General features: G+C 43.0%; 1 protein-coding gene across 4 annotated transcripts; it reads right to left on the bottom strand.

The window, feature by feature from the left end:
- Window positions 1-1,675: 1,675 nt before the first annotated feature.
- On the bottom strand, window positions 1,676-6,106 carry LOC143126245 (TOG array regulator of axonemal microtubules protein 1-like). 4 transcript variants are annotated; one of them, XM_076288150.1, is made up of 8 exons: window positions 5,902-6,106; window positions 5,410-5,524; window positions 4,404-4,875; window positions 3,560-3,665; window positions 3,129-3,361; window positions 2,734-2,892; window positions 1,999-2,124; window positions 1,676-1,848 (listed from the first exon to the last, which is right to left on the bottom strand). In XM_076288150.1, the coding sequence occupies exons 5-8, from the start codon at window positions 3,323-3,325 to the stop codon at window positions 1,836-1,838; spliced, it is 495 nt and encodes a 164-aa protein (XP_076144265.1). In that variant the 5' UTR covers window positions 3,326-3,361; window positions 3,560-3,665; window positions 4,404-4,875; window positions 5,410-5,524; window positions 5,902-6,106; the 3' UTR covers window positions 1,676-1,835. The 4 variants fall into 4 exon arrangements, with proteins under 4 accessions (XP_076144265.1, XP_076144266.1, XP_076144264.1 ...); XM_076288151.1 differs by lacking the exon at window positions 5,410-5,524; XM_076288149.1 differs by lacking the exon at window positions 5,902-6,106 and having other exon boundaries at window positions 5,410-5,685.
- Window positions 6,107-16,453: the final 10,347 nt, after the last annotated feature.

Here is a 16,453-nt window from a genome sequence, read left to right as displayed (position 1 = left end):
GTTTTATATTCACAAAAATAAATTCCTAGGGAAAACACCGTGCTTCATTGCTTTCAGAAACGAGTTTAAACAATACATATGTTCAATCAGATTTTCTACGAAAGCAAAAGCTTTTAAAACTATTACTGTTTGTGATGTTTTTAATGTTTTTAATTAGATATTTACCCCCTGGCAATAGGTTTTACTGTGTGTTTTGTATGTTTTGTATGTATGAATGGTATGTTATTGAATATACATGTTGAACAGTATATGAAGTGATGGATTGCTATAACATGTAACGTGTATTTTTGCAATAATAAAAAAAAATGCCTGCATAAAGGGGGATTTTGACCCCCCCCTCGTGCGATCCGGGTTCCCGGAAGTGGCTCCTGATGAAATATCTTGCTCCGCCTTAACAATCTTTGGTTAAATTACATGGAGCTTGGAAGTTGCGCCGCCATATCTTACTCGATAAATAAATAAAGTTCACATAATTAGTTCCTTCTTGGTATTTTCTGGATATGGAATAAGCTAAGGAGACGCGATATAGATATCACTTTATCTTTTCAGAGTTAAGACCACAATGGAAACATGTAATAGGCTAGCTAAGCTATGGCAGAACACGAACAGTAAATGACTGGTAGGAGGTTAACCTACGTAAACGGCTATGTACAGTATGACCGAAAGCGCTATAAAACCCTAATGGAATAAGGGATACAATCCCAAATAACGTTAATCAACCAACCATGTTGATGCTAGGAATGCAGTGACAGGAAGAAAGGCAATTATATATCTAATGTAACATTAGCTTAGCGTTATTATGCACACAAACATATTGGGCTAGATACCTAATGTTATTCAAAGTGTTTCAAAGTATATCTGATTAGGAAAGTACAATAAGCTGTTAACAAAAGGTGTTATCCATGAATGATACCCCCCTTTAAATTCTCACAGTTGTTTACAGTGCAAACTACATTGCTATCATTCTCTTGCTTGTTGTTAGCAAGCTAGCACTTATTTTAGCTAGAGACACTTGACCATATAAGGGGGGGGGGGGGGGGGGCAGATTGCTACACAGTGCTTACATTTTGACCTTAAGCCTGCTGCTGAGTAGGCGTAAGAGTCTTAGTGAGAGGATGGTTTAAGCCTAGATGGTACACCTGGATTATAAATATATATGGTTGGACTTAAAACGCTGAGTTAAGAGCGTAGTTTAGCTCTCACCCCTACCTCGACCACGATCACAGTAGCAGGACCTGAGGAGGGGGAAGAGAATAAGAGAAGATCGTCAGTGGTGGCTTTAGAAACTGCAAGCTTCTGCTTATGGCAGCAGTGTTGTTAGGTTCCGCAGGGTCCTCCTAAAGGTGAAATTCCCCTGAAAATTCATATAGGCATTTACATGGAGTAATAAGATTTGGTGTGGAAAGTAGGAGGGAAAGCAATCTAACTTATGTTTCCCGTAATCCTTTTTCAAGAAAATGTAAATAATTTATTGTTTCCAACTGATAATGCTAAAACATCATCAAACCTGGGTTGTTTCTTAACCAATGACTTCAAGGACTTTGCTTTCTTGTCACCACGAGTATGTCGGCTATTAAAAATAATAAACATTTTGGTCGGACCTCTTTGCACTTCATTAATGTTTATTGTTTCAAAGTTTTATAAAGTTGAATCAGTGCAGACAAACATATTTTTTCATTTTTGTTTCTTTATTTTATGTGTGAAAAGGATGTGCATTAGCGTATCTCTACAGCACTGCCCTGTGTGTGTGTGTGTGTGTGTTGTCACACATGGTGGTGTTGTGTGTGTGTCTGTGACCATGTGGGTGCGGTCTCTGCCTGGCTCTGATGTCCACTTCAACGCAAAGGTCTGGCGGGGGGAAAAAAACAGCACATTACCAAGACAATTTACACTGTATGTTCACAGATTAAACAATACTGAATAGCTAGTCACTTTGATAAATAAATGTAAAGTAAAAGTGTTTAGTGTTTATGGTGTCCGGTGATGTTTTCAGTCCACCTTTTCTGGCATTTGTTAATAAAGTCCTTCATGCGGATTTGATCACTCAGAGGGGCGAACCTTTCCACCATCTTGATGAGGTCGGGATGGGAGGCCACTACAGACAGAATGTTACGGGCCTGATTCCTGTTTCAGACACAAAATATATCAGCACCCATTGATTCACTGATTCATTAGTTTATGATGTATAAGCATGTAAGTATTATGGCTTTAACATCATTTTGATGGTACACTGACTTATAATTGGAAAAATGGCTTGTTTGTCATTGCCTCTGGCCCTCCTAAAAGATCTCATATCTCATAATATGTAATGTAACTTATGTAGCCTAGGTGAACCCTGCCAAATCTATGTTTGAATTTGCTCAGCAGATTCTCAGAGACTTTGGAATTGAGTTAACAACTAAATATAAAACATTTGTTTACAGGAAAGATGTGTCAATGGAGATTTGATAATCAGTCAGGTGTCAGCCAGGCTATAACTTTTGTGGACACTACTGGAAAGTGAATATTAAATCACAAATTCTTCACTATATTTTAGCTGTAAACACTATTTCAATGCCATGCACTGACAGATAATTACATTCAGTATTGCTGTATGACATGAGATGACTTTTGGATACCTCATAATAGAACAGAAACTGTTGCTGATTGGCTAATTTAGAAACATTTACTTTTACTTTTATGATTTTAACTGACACAAATGATAAAGAAACATAGGGAAATAGGGCTCCCGACCTGACTTCAAGTGTGTTGTCAAGGGCCAGGCAGCTGGCAGTATGGATGAAGCGGGCAGTCAGGTCGTTTTTGCCGGAGAGGAGACGAGCTGCCCCTATGACCTCCGTCACTTTCTCCAGGTGCCGTGCAGTGCTCTTCCTCACGGCTGTATGTTTGTGACTAAGAAGAAGCAGAGAACCAATGAGTCACACCAGGAAAATGGATAAGTCAGAGATCCAGGAGAGACAAGGAGACAGAACCAGGAGAAACAGCTGAGACAGAGAAACAACAGACAAACTAGGTGAGTAACAACTGATACAGACATCTACATAGCCAGGTAACACAGAGAAAGTTGAGAAGCACTAGAAAGCAATTAACCAGTACAACCCTGCTCTCTTTTTCTCTCTGCCCCTAACCTGAGCCCTCCGTTGATGAGAGCGTTCATGCTGCGGATGGGGTTGGTGTTATACACCATGTACCCCAGGGCCAGATCCATGTCCTTCATGAAGCTGCTGGACTCTCCAGCCTTCGGCAGCAGTGTCCGGGCTGCGCCCTCGGCCTCCGCATCCATGTCCTGCCCCAGGTGAGCAAACAGGTGGGCCAGCGTCACCATGGCAGCACGGGACACCACTGAGCGCAGGTTCTTCACCTGGTTGGGAGGAGGGAATTAGAATGACAGCTTGCACCACTTTGACTTGACATGTATAGAATACTGACAAAGGTAACATAATTTCTTTGGTAGCATCATTAAAGCATTTCAATAGATATTATAGATATTGCCTAGTTTGAAACAGGACAAAAGATACAACATGTGCTCCAGAATGTTTTCCAGCAGAGAGCCTCTCACCTCTTGATTGACGGCCAGACAAACATCATGCAGCCTGGGCAGCAGCACGTTGGCGTGGTGCTGAGCCAGAGACCGGATGGAGATCAGGGCCTCGATCTTTTTCCCCCTGCAGCAGCACCAACAACACACTCACATCAGAGGAACATGGTAATACATGGACTTGGTTCAAGTATTCCATCTCCAGCTACTTACCAACTCTTGCCATGTAAATCCTATGTGTTAGCATAGCCTAGACTATCTACTCTAGAGGCATGCTGTTCTTTTAACATCAATATCTCAGTATAGTCTAATCTATCTTAGCTAAAAGCCTACGATTTGTCTGGATAGCGTAATAGCTTAGCCTATCTTGGCAAAAAGCCTTTCATTTGTTAATATATCAGCCTAGACTATTTAAGCTATACTCCCACCAGTCATCGTCGCTGAGCACCGTAAAGGCATGCAGGAGGGCCTGCTCGGGACAGGACAATGGGTGCAGTTTGGCCAACTCTGACAGATTCTTGGCCGGCTGGGTCTTGCTTGTATGCCTCACCTCAGTCACTTTCCTCTTCTTCACCTCCTTATGCTCCCTCGTTTCTTCCTGCCTCCCTGCCAGAGACTCAACAGACTTTTGCTCTGGGAGGTCAAAGGTCAAATATGTTTGTCTGAAATCCTGTCTACATTTGCCTTGGCAAACAACTTTGTTATTTGTATTGATATCTGCACTGATATTTAATTAGGCTAATAAAGACTGAGTCAATATATTCTGTGTGTGAGTGTGTGTGTGTGTGTGAGAGAGAGAGAGAGAGAGAGAGAAAGAGAGAGAGAGAGAGAGAGAGAGAGAGAGAGAGAGAGAGAGACTACTCACCTGTCACAGCAGTGACCCCATTGAGTGACATGATGTTCTTGAGGCGGGGTAGTCTACTCTGGAACTGTCTGTGGCTGGTTGTCTTTGGGGGGGCGGGGATAGCCGGGGCAATGGGCGAATTGAGGAAGGGCAGAGTACGGGGCGCCGGCGGGGTCCTGCGATCCACAGGACTGAGGCTGCCCACAGAGCAGCCTGTCTTGTCCGAGGCCTTGGCATCATTGAGACTGGCAAGTTTGATCTCCTCAGCGAATTCCAGGACCTCCTGCAGGAGTTCCTTGCGAGCCTGGCGCTCCTTCTGCTGAGCGCTCAGGGGTCTCAGCGTAGACCTCACAGACCGCTGCAGCTGGTGGTGGGGGGATGCAGGGGGTATGGGGGCTAGTAGCTTCCGTTGGCCAGGTGCCGCACTGGCATGCAAGGGCTGGGGTGGGCCCCAACACGTTGTGGGATCGTGGGGCAAGGTCAGAAGATGAGGCTGCAGAGAGGCAAGAGGCAACGTCATCAAACATGACCACCATCTACACCCTCTGACACACAACTGCCCAACCGCCATGCTGCGTTTGAAATAGTGCTGGGCGGTATGACCAAAAATGTATATCACGGTATTTTTCAAAATTCTTACGGTTTCACGGTATATGACGGTATTTTTTTTACCATGCATAATCAGATGTTCACAGCATTTTCTACAGGTTGAGAGAGGAATTGCTGCAGTACATTGACTAAGGATGGTCTATTTAACTGTCATGATGTAGAATAACTCCACACTAGTGGTAATGCAGTTTTGCATGGCCCCAGGAAATGATGCTGTTTACAAAGAGCCACTCATGATTCTAATGAAGAATCTAATCAGAATGCAAAGACAATTGCAGTCAAAATACAGAACTTTTACTGTGCAAATTTCACAAGTACATCTTGTATAAAACCAATACAAAAAGTAGTGCAACTTGCAATAATTATACTTTTTTTAAAATGATACAATTTAAAATAAAACCTCTGTTAATATGCTTACTCTGTCAAATAGGCCTATCAGAGGTGTGGTTTACATGACGTTAGTGGTAGGCTAACGTTAACTTCATGTGGATGTGGATGACTTGTTAGCCTGCCATGAGCTTCAGTTCGGTTCGCTAGGCAAAACATTAACAAAAAAGTTCGTTTTGGTGCACTGATGACAGTCAGGATCATTTCTAACTAGCCAGCTAGTATTGCTCAGTGCATGTCTATAACATGCTTTACTTGCTACCTGGATAATTTCAGCGAATATTCTTAAGGTGAGATGAATGATAAGATCATTAAACTTCACTGTGTTCGGTGGGTTGCTAACTAACGACGACATCACCTACTAGCCAGCTAGTTACAGCTGTTGAACAATCTCAATAGAATTTTCGTGACGGTAGGCTAAATCCTTTTTCAATGCAGTAGGCCTATGTATCCCTTAACGTTTTTCCTTAACTAAAGAAACAATTTAAGGTATTCTGTGCAACACCCTTAAATAAACCCTTACCTAAGCCTTAAGGTTCATACTTCAGGGGAAAAACTTGAGGTGTTTACCCTCACTATGCCTTGCAGTGGCACCATGCGTGCGTGTGAAAAAAGTCCCGTCTGAAACACTGTCGCGCGGCGCAGCGTTCCAAATGTTGTGTAATCAAATACACCGGTATGGCGGTATATTAAAAATTAATATCATAACGAAAATATACACCGGTATACGGTGTGAACCGGTATACCGCCCAGCACTAGTTTGAAATCTTCACTATAGTGCACTATTTAGTAAATAACTACTAAGGCATCATTATATTATTACATTATTAATGATATTATATTATAATAACATTACAAAGTAGCTGTATGAACAATATCATAATTTGTTCTAATACCTCTATGGTAACCCAAAAAGTGTGACTGATAGTCAGATTTGACCAAAGCTGTATCCTTTCAACTTTGACCTGGAAAGGTCACTTCATAGATGCCCATCATCAAAACATACTTAAACATTGACCTTTACCCTTTCAGCATAGATGCCAAATGAAGTGCAGGGAACATGGAATATTAGATTTAGTTATAATTTAGGCTATATAAAACTGTACACCGGCTGTTTGAGGGAACTCACACATGCGATACAAATCGTGTTCTGATTCTGCTCCTGGTGTAAAATCAGGAGCTGTAGCATCATTTTTTTCATCTCCTCATTTTCTGCATGGAGTTTTCTGAACTCCTTTTGAAAATCCATTGAACTTCAAATTTCGCCGATAGGAACTACTTTAAAATAAATTGTATAGAACTGAAATATAATCTACTAAGCAAAAGCCAAATATCTAGGCTACTCAGAAGCGAGCGGGTGAGTCCTAAGGTGAAGATGCATCAAGTGATCTGAAATGACGATTTTCGCCCATAATGGTGACCTCTCCATTATGACGTAGGGGCGCAGACAGCAGACACCGGTTGCACCAACTCTTTGACTGCTCTTAACTGCTAAGTTGGTCTTTGTTAAGACCAGTCTTTAGAATTGAACTTAGGTGGGTAACACCAACTGAATTTACGCCTTAACTACTCCCTGTCTTAGCGATGCGCGTTCATGTGGATGATGCCAGTTTTTGCCGTCTTTTAGGGCGACCACGCCCCCCTTTGGAGGAAACAGCGGTAAAAGTCACTGGAGAACTGTTGCTTAAAAGCTTCATTAGCTCATGGAGGCTTTTTTTTTGTTGGTGTTCGTGCCAACAGCCAGACCAACGGATACGCTGAATTACTGAGTGATGGCTTGATAAGAACTTAGTAAAGAAGACTTTGTAAAACTAATTTTCTGCTGAAAGTGGTGTTTTGGGTCTAGACGCAGGTGGGTGGCTATAGCCTATAGGCCTAGGTGCCACTCTTCCCTTTGCCCAAAATTCGATCCTAATGCCCCAGTGAAGTGACGGGACACTGTGCTGTAAGCAGGGTTCCCACGGGGTCTTAAAAACGGCCAGACTTTCATCCGAGGTCTTAAATTTCATTTAGCCAGGTCTAAAAACGATTTTACCATCGTCAATTGTAACAAAACCAGCAGAACGCTGCCCTCGTTGGTTCGGTGTGTTAGTGCAGAGATGCATGTCCACCCAAAACACACTTTCACACCCAGTTTCAACTCCAGTCTCATTTTTGACTTCATTGATGAAATCTATTCTATTTGAGGGCACGTTTGTTTTAGCCTATTTATTTAATATAAATAATAATTTTAATGTTGGGCTCAAGGTTTAGGGCAGGGGTTCTCAAAGTTTTCATTGCTGAGGGCCAATCCAGGAACCCAACATTGAACTGGGGGCGGGGGGAGAAAAATGTTTCCGTGGGCCGCCATTGGCCCCCGGGCCGCACTTTGAGAACCTATGTTTAGGGCATTTGGCACGTGATTGAGTATACAAGTGAGTGAGCAATGTCAAAATGCAGTTGAGTTGTAGACCTTGGGTGTGGAAGTTGTGTGATTGGTTTATCTTTAAATTAAATTAATACTTTTTCAATGACTTTCAATTATTTTTTTTAGAATTTCTTTGATTTGAATATGTTTTGGTAACGCGTCGTGTAGGTCTTAAATTTCAATCTTTATGGCCTTTAAATGTCTTAAAAGGTCTTAAATTTGACTTACTAAAACCTGCAAGAACCCTGTGTAAGAGATGCCATTCTTTGGATGAAAAACATAGGCTACCATACCTGACTCACTGTGGTCATGGCTAAATTCCTAACCAGGCTTATGTCTACTAATCATTTCCCAGTCTCATGTAGCCTATTCACTCCCCATTCTCCACCTCAAACCGGTGCGTGTTGGTGAGCGTTCTGGCGCATAATAGCTGCCATGCATCAGCAGGTGGGTGTTACACATTAGTGGTAGTGGTGGTGGTTATTAGATTTCCTTCTCAGTGTAAAACTTTGGATGCCGTGATAAATTTGTCATATAAATGTGAGTTGTTTTATTTTAGGAACAAATGTAGTAAAGGCAGGTTGTGCTTGTTAAAAGTCAGAAGTCAAACTGTTAGAGAGATCTGTAATTTTGAGTCACTCGTTAATGCCTTTCATCAGATTTAGGCTATATTTCACATTTCACACCATTTATTTACTGTGATGAAGGTCTGACTGACAGAAATACCAGTTTATTAATACATTGGTTTCCTGTGAAGCAAACAGTGCATTGCACTTTTTTATTTTCTCTTTACTTCAGCTGCACCTGTTGTATAACCTGCGGGCTCTATATCTTACAGTATGTGAGCATTACTTTTAGACATGTAGCATTTCCGTCAGTTTTGCGGAACAAATATTTGTGTGTTTTCTCTGTTGCACGCTGAATAGGCTATGTGACATGAGAATTATGGTGATGGACTCAGTGTTACAGTTTCCTCGGCATCTGATGGTCACGTTCCATTTGTGACATTCACTTTTCTCCAACTGAGCTAACTTCAATGTTGCCAAACTATTTATTTACCTGTTATTATTATTATTATTATTATTATTATTATTATTATTATTACCAGGTAGTAGCCACTCATGATCTGTTTTTCTATCACTAAGTTGCAGTACCCTTAGTTGGCCAGAGGACTGTCTCCTAATCACATTGGAGAGGAGTCCTCTTGAAATTCGCTGTCCAGTCCCGCTTTACGTCGCACGGCTTACTACTATGACGGCGTGGTGCTGTGTGCTGCTGTTTGTTTACGACACATCCCAACGCATTAGTGGTCTACAAACCAAAAAAAAATTGGATACCAAAATCTGCTGAGTTGAATGCTATATTAATTTGGCTACGTCGTTTATTTGCTGTGCAGGTAGGATAGTCCGCATTTCTTTTATTTGAAGAAAGCATGCTGAAATTGGTTTCATAAGGCTATGTGATGATGAGCAGACCAAATAAAAATAAACTCACAGTTGAGCATGGATTGTGTTCTAATTGGTTGTGCTAATGTGCTTCCACAGAAGATGCTATTGCTTCTACTGACGTTACTCAGTACCCACCATTGCATGGGTAGGCCTACGTATTATCTACTTTATTCCCTTGTTATTAATGCAGCGTGTGTGTATGAATGAACGCACAGCAGACAGAGCAAACGACATACTTTAAACGTTGTTGGAAAAGCAAGGCCGATTTAACCGTCGTCGTCTTCTTCTCCTCTCTCTATCTCTCTCTTACTCAATCCCTTCCCCCTCTTTCTCTCTCTCTCCTTGTGTAGGGTATTCTTTGGGTACGTGCATGTTTCAAATATGAATGTTCAACCATCATGTTACCCCAACGTGTTCGTCATTGCTCAGTAGTTACCATTGTAAATGAGTAACCCTTTACTGTCGGTGTTTGTGTTTTTCTTTTTGAATCACCCCACCTCATTCAGTTAAGTAATTCATTGCTACAATGAACTCATGACTGTTCCATCTCATACATCAGTATTAGTCTACACTGCAACCAATAAAGTCATTCACATTCACTTCAACCTCCCCATCCTTCTCTTCATTAACCAGACTTACTGGTCTCACTCCTTTTGCAGGCTGGAACGAAGACAGGAAGGTTGTGTGTTCAGGGAAGGATTTCCAAGTACCCGTCTTCTCAAGGTCGAGGATAGTGACATTCACTCCTAGCTCACCCCCTGAACCAAGGAGGGTATTGCTTGAGAATAATATTGTAAGTGAGACGTGCGTGTGTGTGTGTCTTGTGAATCCTGAGTAACCAACCCCATAACAGAGCACCAAATAAGGCCTTGAAAGACAGTTGATGTGGATTCATGTATTACTAACTTGTGATCAGGTAAAGGATCCAAGATATGAATGGACTCGTGACCAGACTTTACTGGTGAGGGACGTCACCCATCGAGATCAAGGCATCTACGCTGTGAAATCCTATGACTTTACCATTGAGACGGTTGAGCTTGTTGTTACAGGTCTGTGTGCCTTGCATGTAAAGTCATGGAATGTTATGTTTTGTCTCTGTCTGTCTGTTTGTGTCCCTCACTTTCTGCATAATACAATTCTCATCTTTCAGAATGCATCAGGAAGTTCCATAAAACATATGGCGAAACCTTTAAACTGGACATCCCACCTGGTGGAGCAAGCCTGGAGTTAAACCCTCTCAGCCCCCTTTCTTTCCCTTTATCTACCCCTTCCCCATCTCTCTCTTCTTCTTACCCCTCTCTCTCTTCCACTCTCCCCTCCTTTCTCTCCTCCTCTACCTCTCTGCCCCCCTCACTCTCCTCCCATACTGCTTCTCCTTCTCAGACCCCCTCCCCCTCTTCTCCCCCTTCTCCCTTCTCCTCTCATTCTCAGATCCCCTCTTCCTCTCGCTCTCCTCCCCCCTCTCCATCCTCCTCTCCCTCTCCTCCTACTTCTCTCTCCTCCTCTCCCTCTCCTCCCCCTTCTCTCTCCTCCTCTCCCTCTCCTCCCCCTTCACTCTCCTCCTCTCCCTCTCCTCCGCCTTCTCTCTCCGCCTCTCCCTCTCCTCCCCCTTCTCTCTCCTCCTCTCCCCCTCCTCCCCCTTCTCTCTCCTCCTCCACTTCTCCATTTTCTCCATTTCCCATCCTGCCATTGGTCCTCTGGACCGACAGCCGCCCCAGTGAAAGGACATGGGGCAGAGGGAGAGTGGAGGGCAGATCATGGCTGGTGGACGAGGTGACACTAGCGGACCAGGGCAACTACACCATCAAAGACAGCACCGGCAAGGTGGTGTCCAGGGCCAGCCTGACTGTGACAGGTGAGAGAGAGAGAGAGAGAGAGAGAGCTTGTAAATGGGGGCATGGGGGTTGAGAGAGAGAGTGACTGCTTGTAAATGGGCATGAGGGTGGAAAACTCTTCTCAAACCTACACAAAATGATTTGCTGACCCAGTCAAGTGATATTTCCTGTTGCTTTGGTGCTGTTTACTTATAATAATCCTTATGTATATTATAGTTTACTCCACGTTTATTAGACATAAACACACTTTGACATAACTCAATAAAGCAACAAGGTGACTAGCCTGACGAGTCAGAAAATGTTATTTAAAGTGAGCCTAGGCACTGAGTAACTAATGTATTAGTCCTGCTCCTCCAGCTAGCCAGCCCCATGTTGTTTCCACCACTCCCTGGTCTGAGCTCGATGCTGGCTAAAATAATCAGATTAGCTAGCTGCACATTCACTGCTCAAAGCTATTCAAGGACATCATAATCACAGTGACGTTAGTCTGGCATATCTGCTCTGAGCAGTGACAAATACAAAGGTCAGGGAACCTTCAGGAGCAGGAGGGAGAACTGCTGAATGAGAGAGGGTGTTTGATATGGCCACATAGAGAGAGGGTGTTTGATAAGGCCATACGGAGAGAGGATGTTTGATATGGCCATAGAGGATGTTTGATATGGCCATAGAGGATGTTTGATAAGGCCATTCGGAGAGAGGATGTTTGATATGGCCATAGAGGATGTTTGATATGGCCATAGAGGATGTTTGATATGGCCATACGGAGAGAGGATGTTTGATATGGCCATAGAGGATGTTTGATATGGCCATAGAGGATGTTTGATATAGCCATACGGAGAGAGGATGTTTGATATGGCCATACGGAGAGCGGATGTTTGATATGGCCATACGGAGAAAGGATGTTTGATATGGCCATACGGAGAGAGGATATTTGATATGGCCATAGAGGATGTTTGATATGCCATAGAGGATGTTTGATATAGCCATACGGAGAGAGGATGTTTGATATGGCCACATGGAGAGCGGATGTTTGATATGGCCATACGGAGAGAGGATGTTTGATATGGCCATACGGAGAGAGGATGTTTGATATGGCCATACGGAGAGAGGATGTTTGATATGGCCATACGGAGAGAGGATGTTTGATATGGCCGGGACCATACTCCATGCACATTCAGTTCATGTGCCAGCCTACTGTTCAGTGTGGTGGTTGCCATTAAATAGACCCAAGTGTTCAGTGTTGCCAGGTTAGTTTTGCAGAAACAGGAGTAGATACTTCATGTTAGTTTTCATGCTGATTTGCTTCTCTTTATGTCTTCTACGTTTATTTGTAGTCTCTTCACCTCTCTTCCTCCTTCTCTCATCCCTCCTTTCTTTCTCTCTCCTCCGCAGCCCACTGGTCCAATATCACCGCTTTCAACAAGGAATCCCTCTACATCCGCCTGTACACACCGCTCAGGCAGGCCCAGCTGCGCCTTATGCCCGACCACTCCTCCTCCCGCTCCCACTCTTCCACCACCCTCTTGCGGGATGGGGAGATCGTGGAGGAGAGACTGTGGCACCGCGGCCGACTCTCATTGGAGCAGAACCGCACAGGCCTCTACTTTGTCATGGCAGGTCTCAGTGAGAAGGACAATGGCATTTATGAAATGCACGATGGCCAAGGGAACCTTGTGTCGACGAACATTGTGAGGGTTGTTGGTAAGCTACCCCCGTTGTCTTTTTTTGATGGCATGTGTTCATATTTGTTTGCTAGAAAAGGCAAAAGTGAAAAGACAAAAGTGAAAAAAGTGTGAAAAAATGCACAGCTGTAAAGTGTTAGTTCTTTTCATTAGTCTGTATATAACATAGTATAAATATTGTGTGATAAAGGACTTCCCATTCTCATTCCCTCTCTGTGTCTCTAGATAAGCATATGCGATGGAGAGCTGTGATGAAGTCCATCTCGGTTCCCTCGGGCATGTTTCTGTCTCTGGCTGGTGTCATCCTCTTCCTGAAGAGGTACCCCAGCTGCAGTGTCTCCAAGATACTCAGTGGCCTGAGAGATCGTCGCAATGCCACCACTGCCGGTGTCCCCCCAGGAGTACACATTGAGGTGTGTGTGTGTGTGTGTGTGTGTGTGTGTGTGTGTGTGTGTGTGTGTGTGTGTGTGTGTGTGTATTTGTGTATGCATTTCTGTACATGTATGCATATGTGTGTGATTATGTATGCAAGTGAGTGTTTGTGTAATATTTTCTACTTTGTCATTAAATAGTGCAGAATATTAAATGGCACTGAAAAGATGTCTTTTCCTACACTACCTACTTGTTCTGTTCTTTGTACAATTTAAAAAGAACATCTGTAAAAAAGACATTTTATAACAGGACATGTCTTCTTTTTTTCCATGTTTATTCTGTATGGTCTATGCAGTTGTGTGATGTTTTATTTGACACCAATGTAATCCTGTCTTTGTGTTGTCCACAGGACTACAGTGAGCTCAACCTCACCAGTTACACCAGTTCCCCATACAAGATCAGGTCATCCAAACAATGGAGCCCCAGTCCCTCGCGCAGTGTAAGCTACAGTATGGACTGTGGTTGCAATAGCTTGTGCTTGCTCAGCCGTTTTTTCTTTGGCGTGAGTGTCTGAGTGTGTGTGTGTGTGTGTGTGTGTGTGTGTGTGTGTGTGTGTGTGTGTGTGTGTGTGTGTGTGTGTGTGTGTGTGTGTGTGTGTGTGTGTGTGTGTGTGTGGCTCTGTGGTTGCAGGGTTACTCTCCTGTTGTTCAGAGAGCCTATGGAGACTCCCCAGAGCCAGTCAGAGGCACAGAGATACTAGGAACGGATCCCAGTCAGAACCTACTCAGCCAGGTAGCGGACATGTGGACTCACTCACATGCACATGATTGCACTCACATGCACATGGACACACACACACACACATGCACACACATACAGACACACATACAGACACTTCCACATGCACACTACTACGATGAGGTAATATAAATGTTAGAACACACACACACACACACACACACACACACAAACAAACATACCACAGACACAGATAAAACCCCCCTCACATTTGCCATCTTCCTCTCATCCCCATCGCCTCAGGAATCAAAAAGTCTGAGGAAGACGTCTTTCTCTCTGGTCGGGGCCTCTGACTGCCTCCACTCCTCCGAGCACTGTGCTCAGTTTGACCTCAGCAAGGTCAACCGGAACAAGGACGGCAAGAAGGACTATTTCTCCACATTACCACTGGACATGGACACGTCTGACATCTGCAGTGTGTATACCTCAGACAAGCTGAACTTCCACTAGGATCGGAGCTGTGAGGGAGATACTATATGTGGAAAGGGAAAGAGAGGCAGAGAAGGGAGAGAGAAGGAGAGGGATGTGTAAATCTGAGAAGGAAAGATAAAGTTTGTGTGAGGGATCAGAAAATGGTTGGACCCACCATTGTGCCTGTCCTCTCTATTAACAGATGGGAGAGTGAAAGATGCATAGTGTGGTACAGAACATGTAGAGGTTGATTAGCTCTTATTTGCTGTTCTTAAACTTTACGAGATGTTTTTTCAGAACATATGACAGAGAAAGCTGAACAGTCACAGTAGAAGCAGAATGATGCAGGTCAATATGAGTATGAGGGATACTTCATCTGATGGGATTGCTGGAACACCCAGATCACATGGACTTCAGATCACATAGTCTGATCCCAGGTGGCTCTCCAAGGTGAGAATGTTCTGCCAACAGTATGACTTTTGATCTTGTTCATTAGATTGTTGGGTTCTTGACATCAGCTGATCAGCTCCCTGTGCACCTGTAAAAAGGCTCATCACTTGTGAACTGAGGGACTGCAGTGGACAGGGGGCTGCTGGTTTTCCCAGGAACAAATACTCTTGGGACTGCAGCCTTTTTGTCCATAATGTGTGCGGATTGTGGATGTTGCTTTACTTGTGGAACTTTTTTATTTGGCCGGTCATGCAGTTCCCTATGTTCCTTTTTTCAGGAGGTTTCCCCACATCTCTTACATGACATGTCTTATTCACCACAAGGGCTTTCATGGGGTTAGAGTTGTTTGACTGAGACCTGTTGTCCATATTTTTGTGGATTGTGGACTTTTCCAGACTATCCTCACTTCTCCAGCCTTGCATTCCTTGGATCAGGAAGTTCTCCCAACTCCTTCCTGCATGTCTGACTCATCACAAGGACTGTGTTCCTTAGGTTCGAGCTGACCTTTTTGTTGGCAATTGTCACTGACACACTGATTCAAATTTGGTATATAGATGACTTGTGTGTGTTCCCCCGACATTTTACAGCCTTTATACCTAGAGGCACCACTTATGCGGAAGAAATAGGTTATGGTCATGGTCTGTCAATTCATCCTTTGTGTCACATTTATTCTTCAATGTCATCCCTCAACTGCATTCCTATGCACATCACAGGATCTTAGGTATGGTTTTGGAGACAAAACAAAGAATCGTATTAATCATTGAATTCATCCTCAATTAGGGTTACTTATTGCTTTACCGTTTGTATCACAGCATATTTACACTTCATTTTCAATTTTCAATAACAAAACAATACTCTACACTCCTAACCCATGTCTCACCATCGACTGCATCATTCAGCAACTGTATGGCTAATGGCTGTATTCATTTTCGCTATCTTAAATGGCTACCTCGGTGCATTTATTGCAATAGTATCAGCCCTAATCCGGTTTACCCTGCAGAGTTATATAGTCTTAGCATGTGATAGTGGATACAGTGAAGAGCCCTTCCTGTATGGTGCCGCTGTCATTGTAGACCTCAAAGGGGTTTGATGGCATTTGTGCTTGTAGGCTACTGTAAATAATAAGTTATTTAGGGTATATCACAATGCATGTGCATGTCATCATGTGCCCGTCTAACCCATCCATCCCAAAAAGCTAACTCCTCACCTGACATATCTAGTAAGCTGTTACCTGACTGCCTCAAATATAGCAAATGCTGTTTCCTTTAATATGTAGCATACATTGTTTGCCATCATGCTTCATATATTGTATGTAAGAATCATAGACAGGAAATTGTGTTATTGAGATATTAACACTGCTGAGAGATGCTGCTTTGTGCTCAACTTAATAGATTCCTATTATGAAAATGTTTAAGTTAGGAGGGAAGAATATAGTAGGCTACTGTAGGTTTTCTCAACATCTGAAAGGTAGGCCTCATATTGGGGAAAAGATAACTAAAATGATGTTGTGAGCACTATGTGAACCAGAATATTTTGGGTATTGAATTAAAAAAAATCTAGATTTATAGTGAACTTTATCTTAAATGTACAGATTAAACAAAACAGTGGTGTTATAGTCAAGCTTTTCATAGAAATGTGAAGGGTCAAAAACGTTGAATAATTTATGTGCTGG

The sequence above is a fragment of the Alosa pseudoharengus genome, unplaced genomic scaffold (genome assembly GCF_046254945.1).
Source record: "Alosa pseudoharengus isolate Yale_2024_CS ecotype anadromous, Long Island Sound unplaced genomic scaffold, YU_APseudo_1.1 YU_APseudo_1.1_scf_16, whole genome shotgun sequence".
In the NCBI taxonomy this organism is placed as follows: domain Eukaryota; kingdom Metazoa; phylum Chordata; class Actinopteri; order Clupeiformes; family Clupeidae; genus Alosa; species Alosa pseudoharengus.
Note: the sequence above shows the minus strand (reverse complement) of the source record. Positions and strands in the feature narration are given on the sequence as shown.

Bases quoted from the DNA above. Each gene is read 5' to 3' on its own strand.
- LOC143126245 (XM_076288150.1), bottom strand. From the start codon at position 3,325: ATGGTGACGCTGGCCCACCTGTTTGCTCACCTGGGGCAGGACATGGAT. The intron at 2,893-3,128 runs GTTAGGGGCAGA...GCTTCTTCTTAG, and splicing joins CTCATCAACGGAGGGCTCAG to TCACAAACATACAGCCGTGA. The intron at 2,125-2,733 runs GTCGGGAGCCCT...TGTCTGAAACAG, and splicing joins GACAACACACTTGAAGTCAG to GAATCAGGCCCGTAACATTC.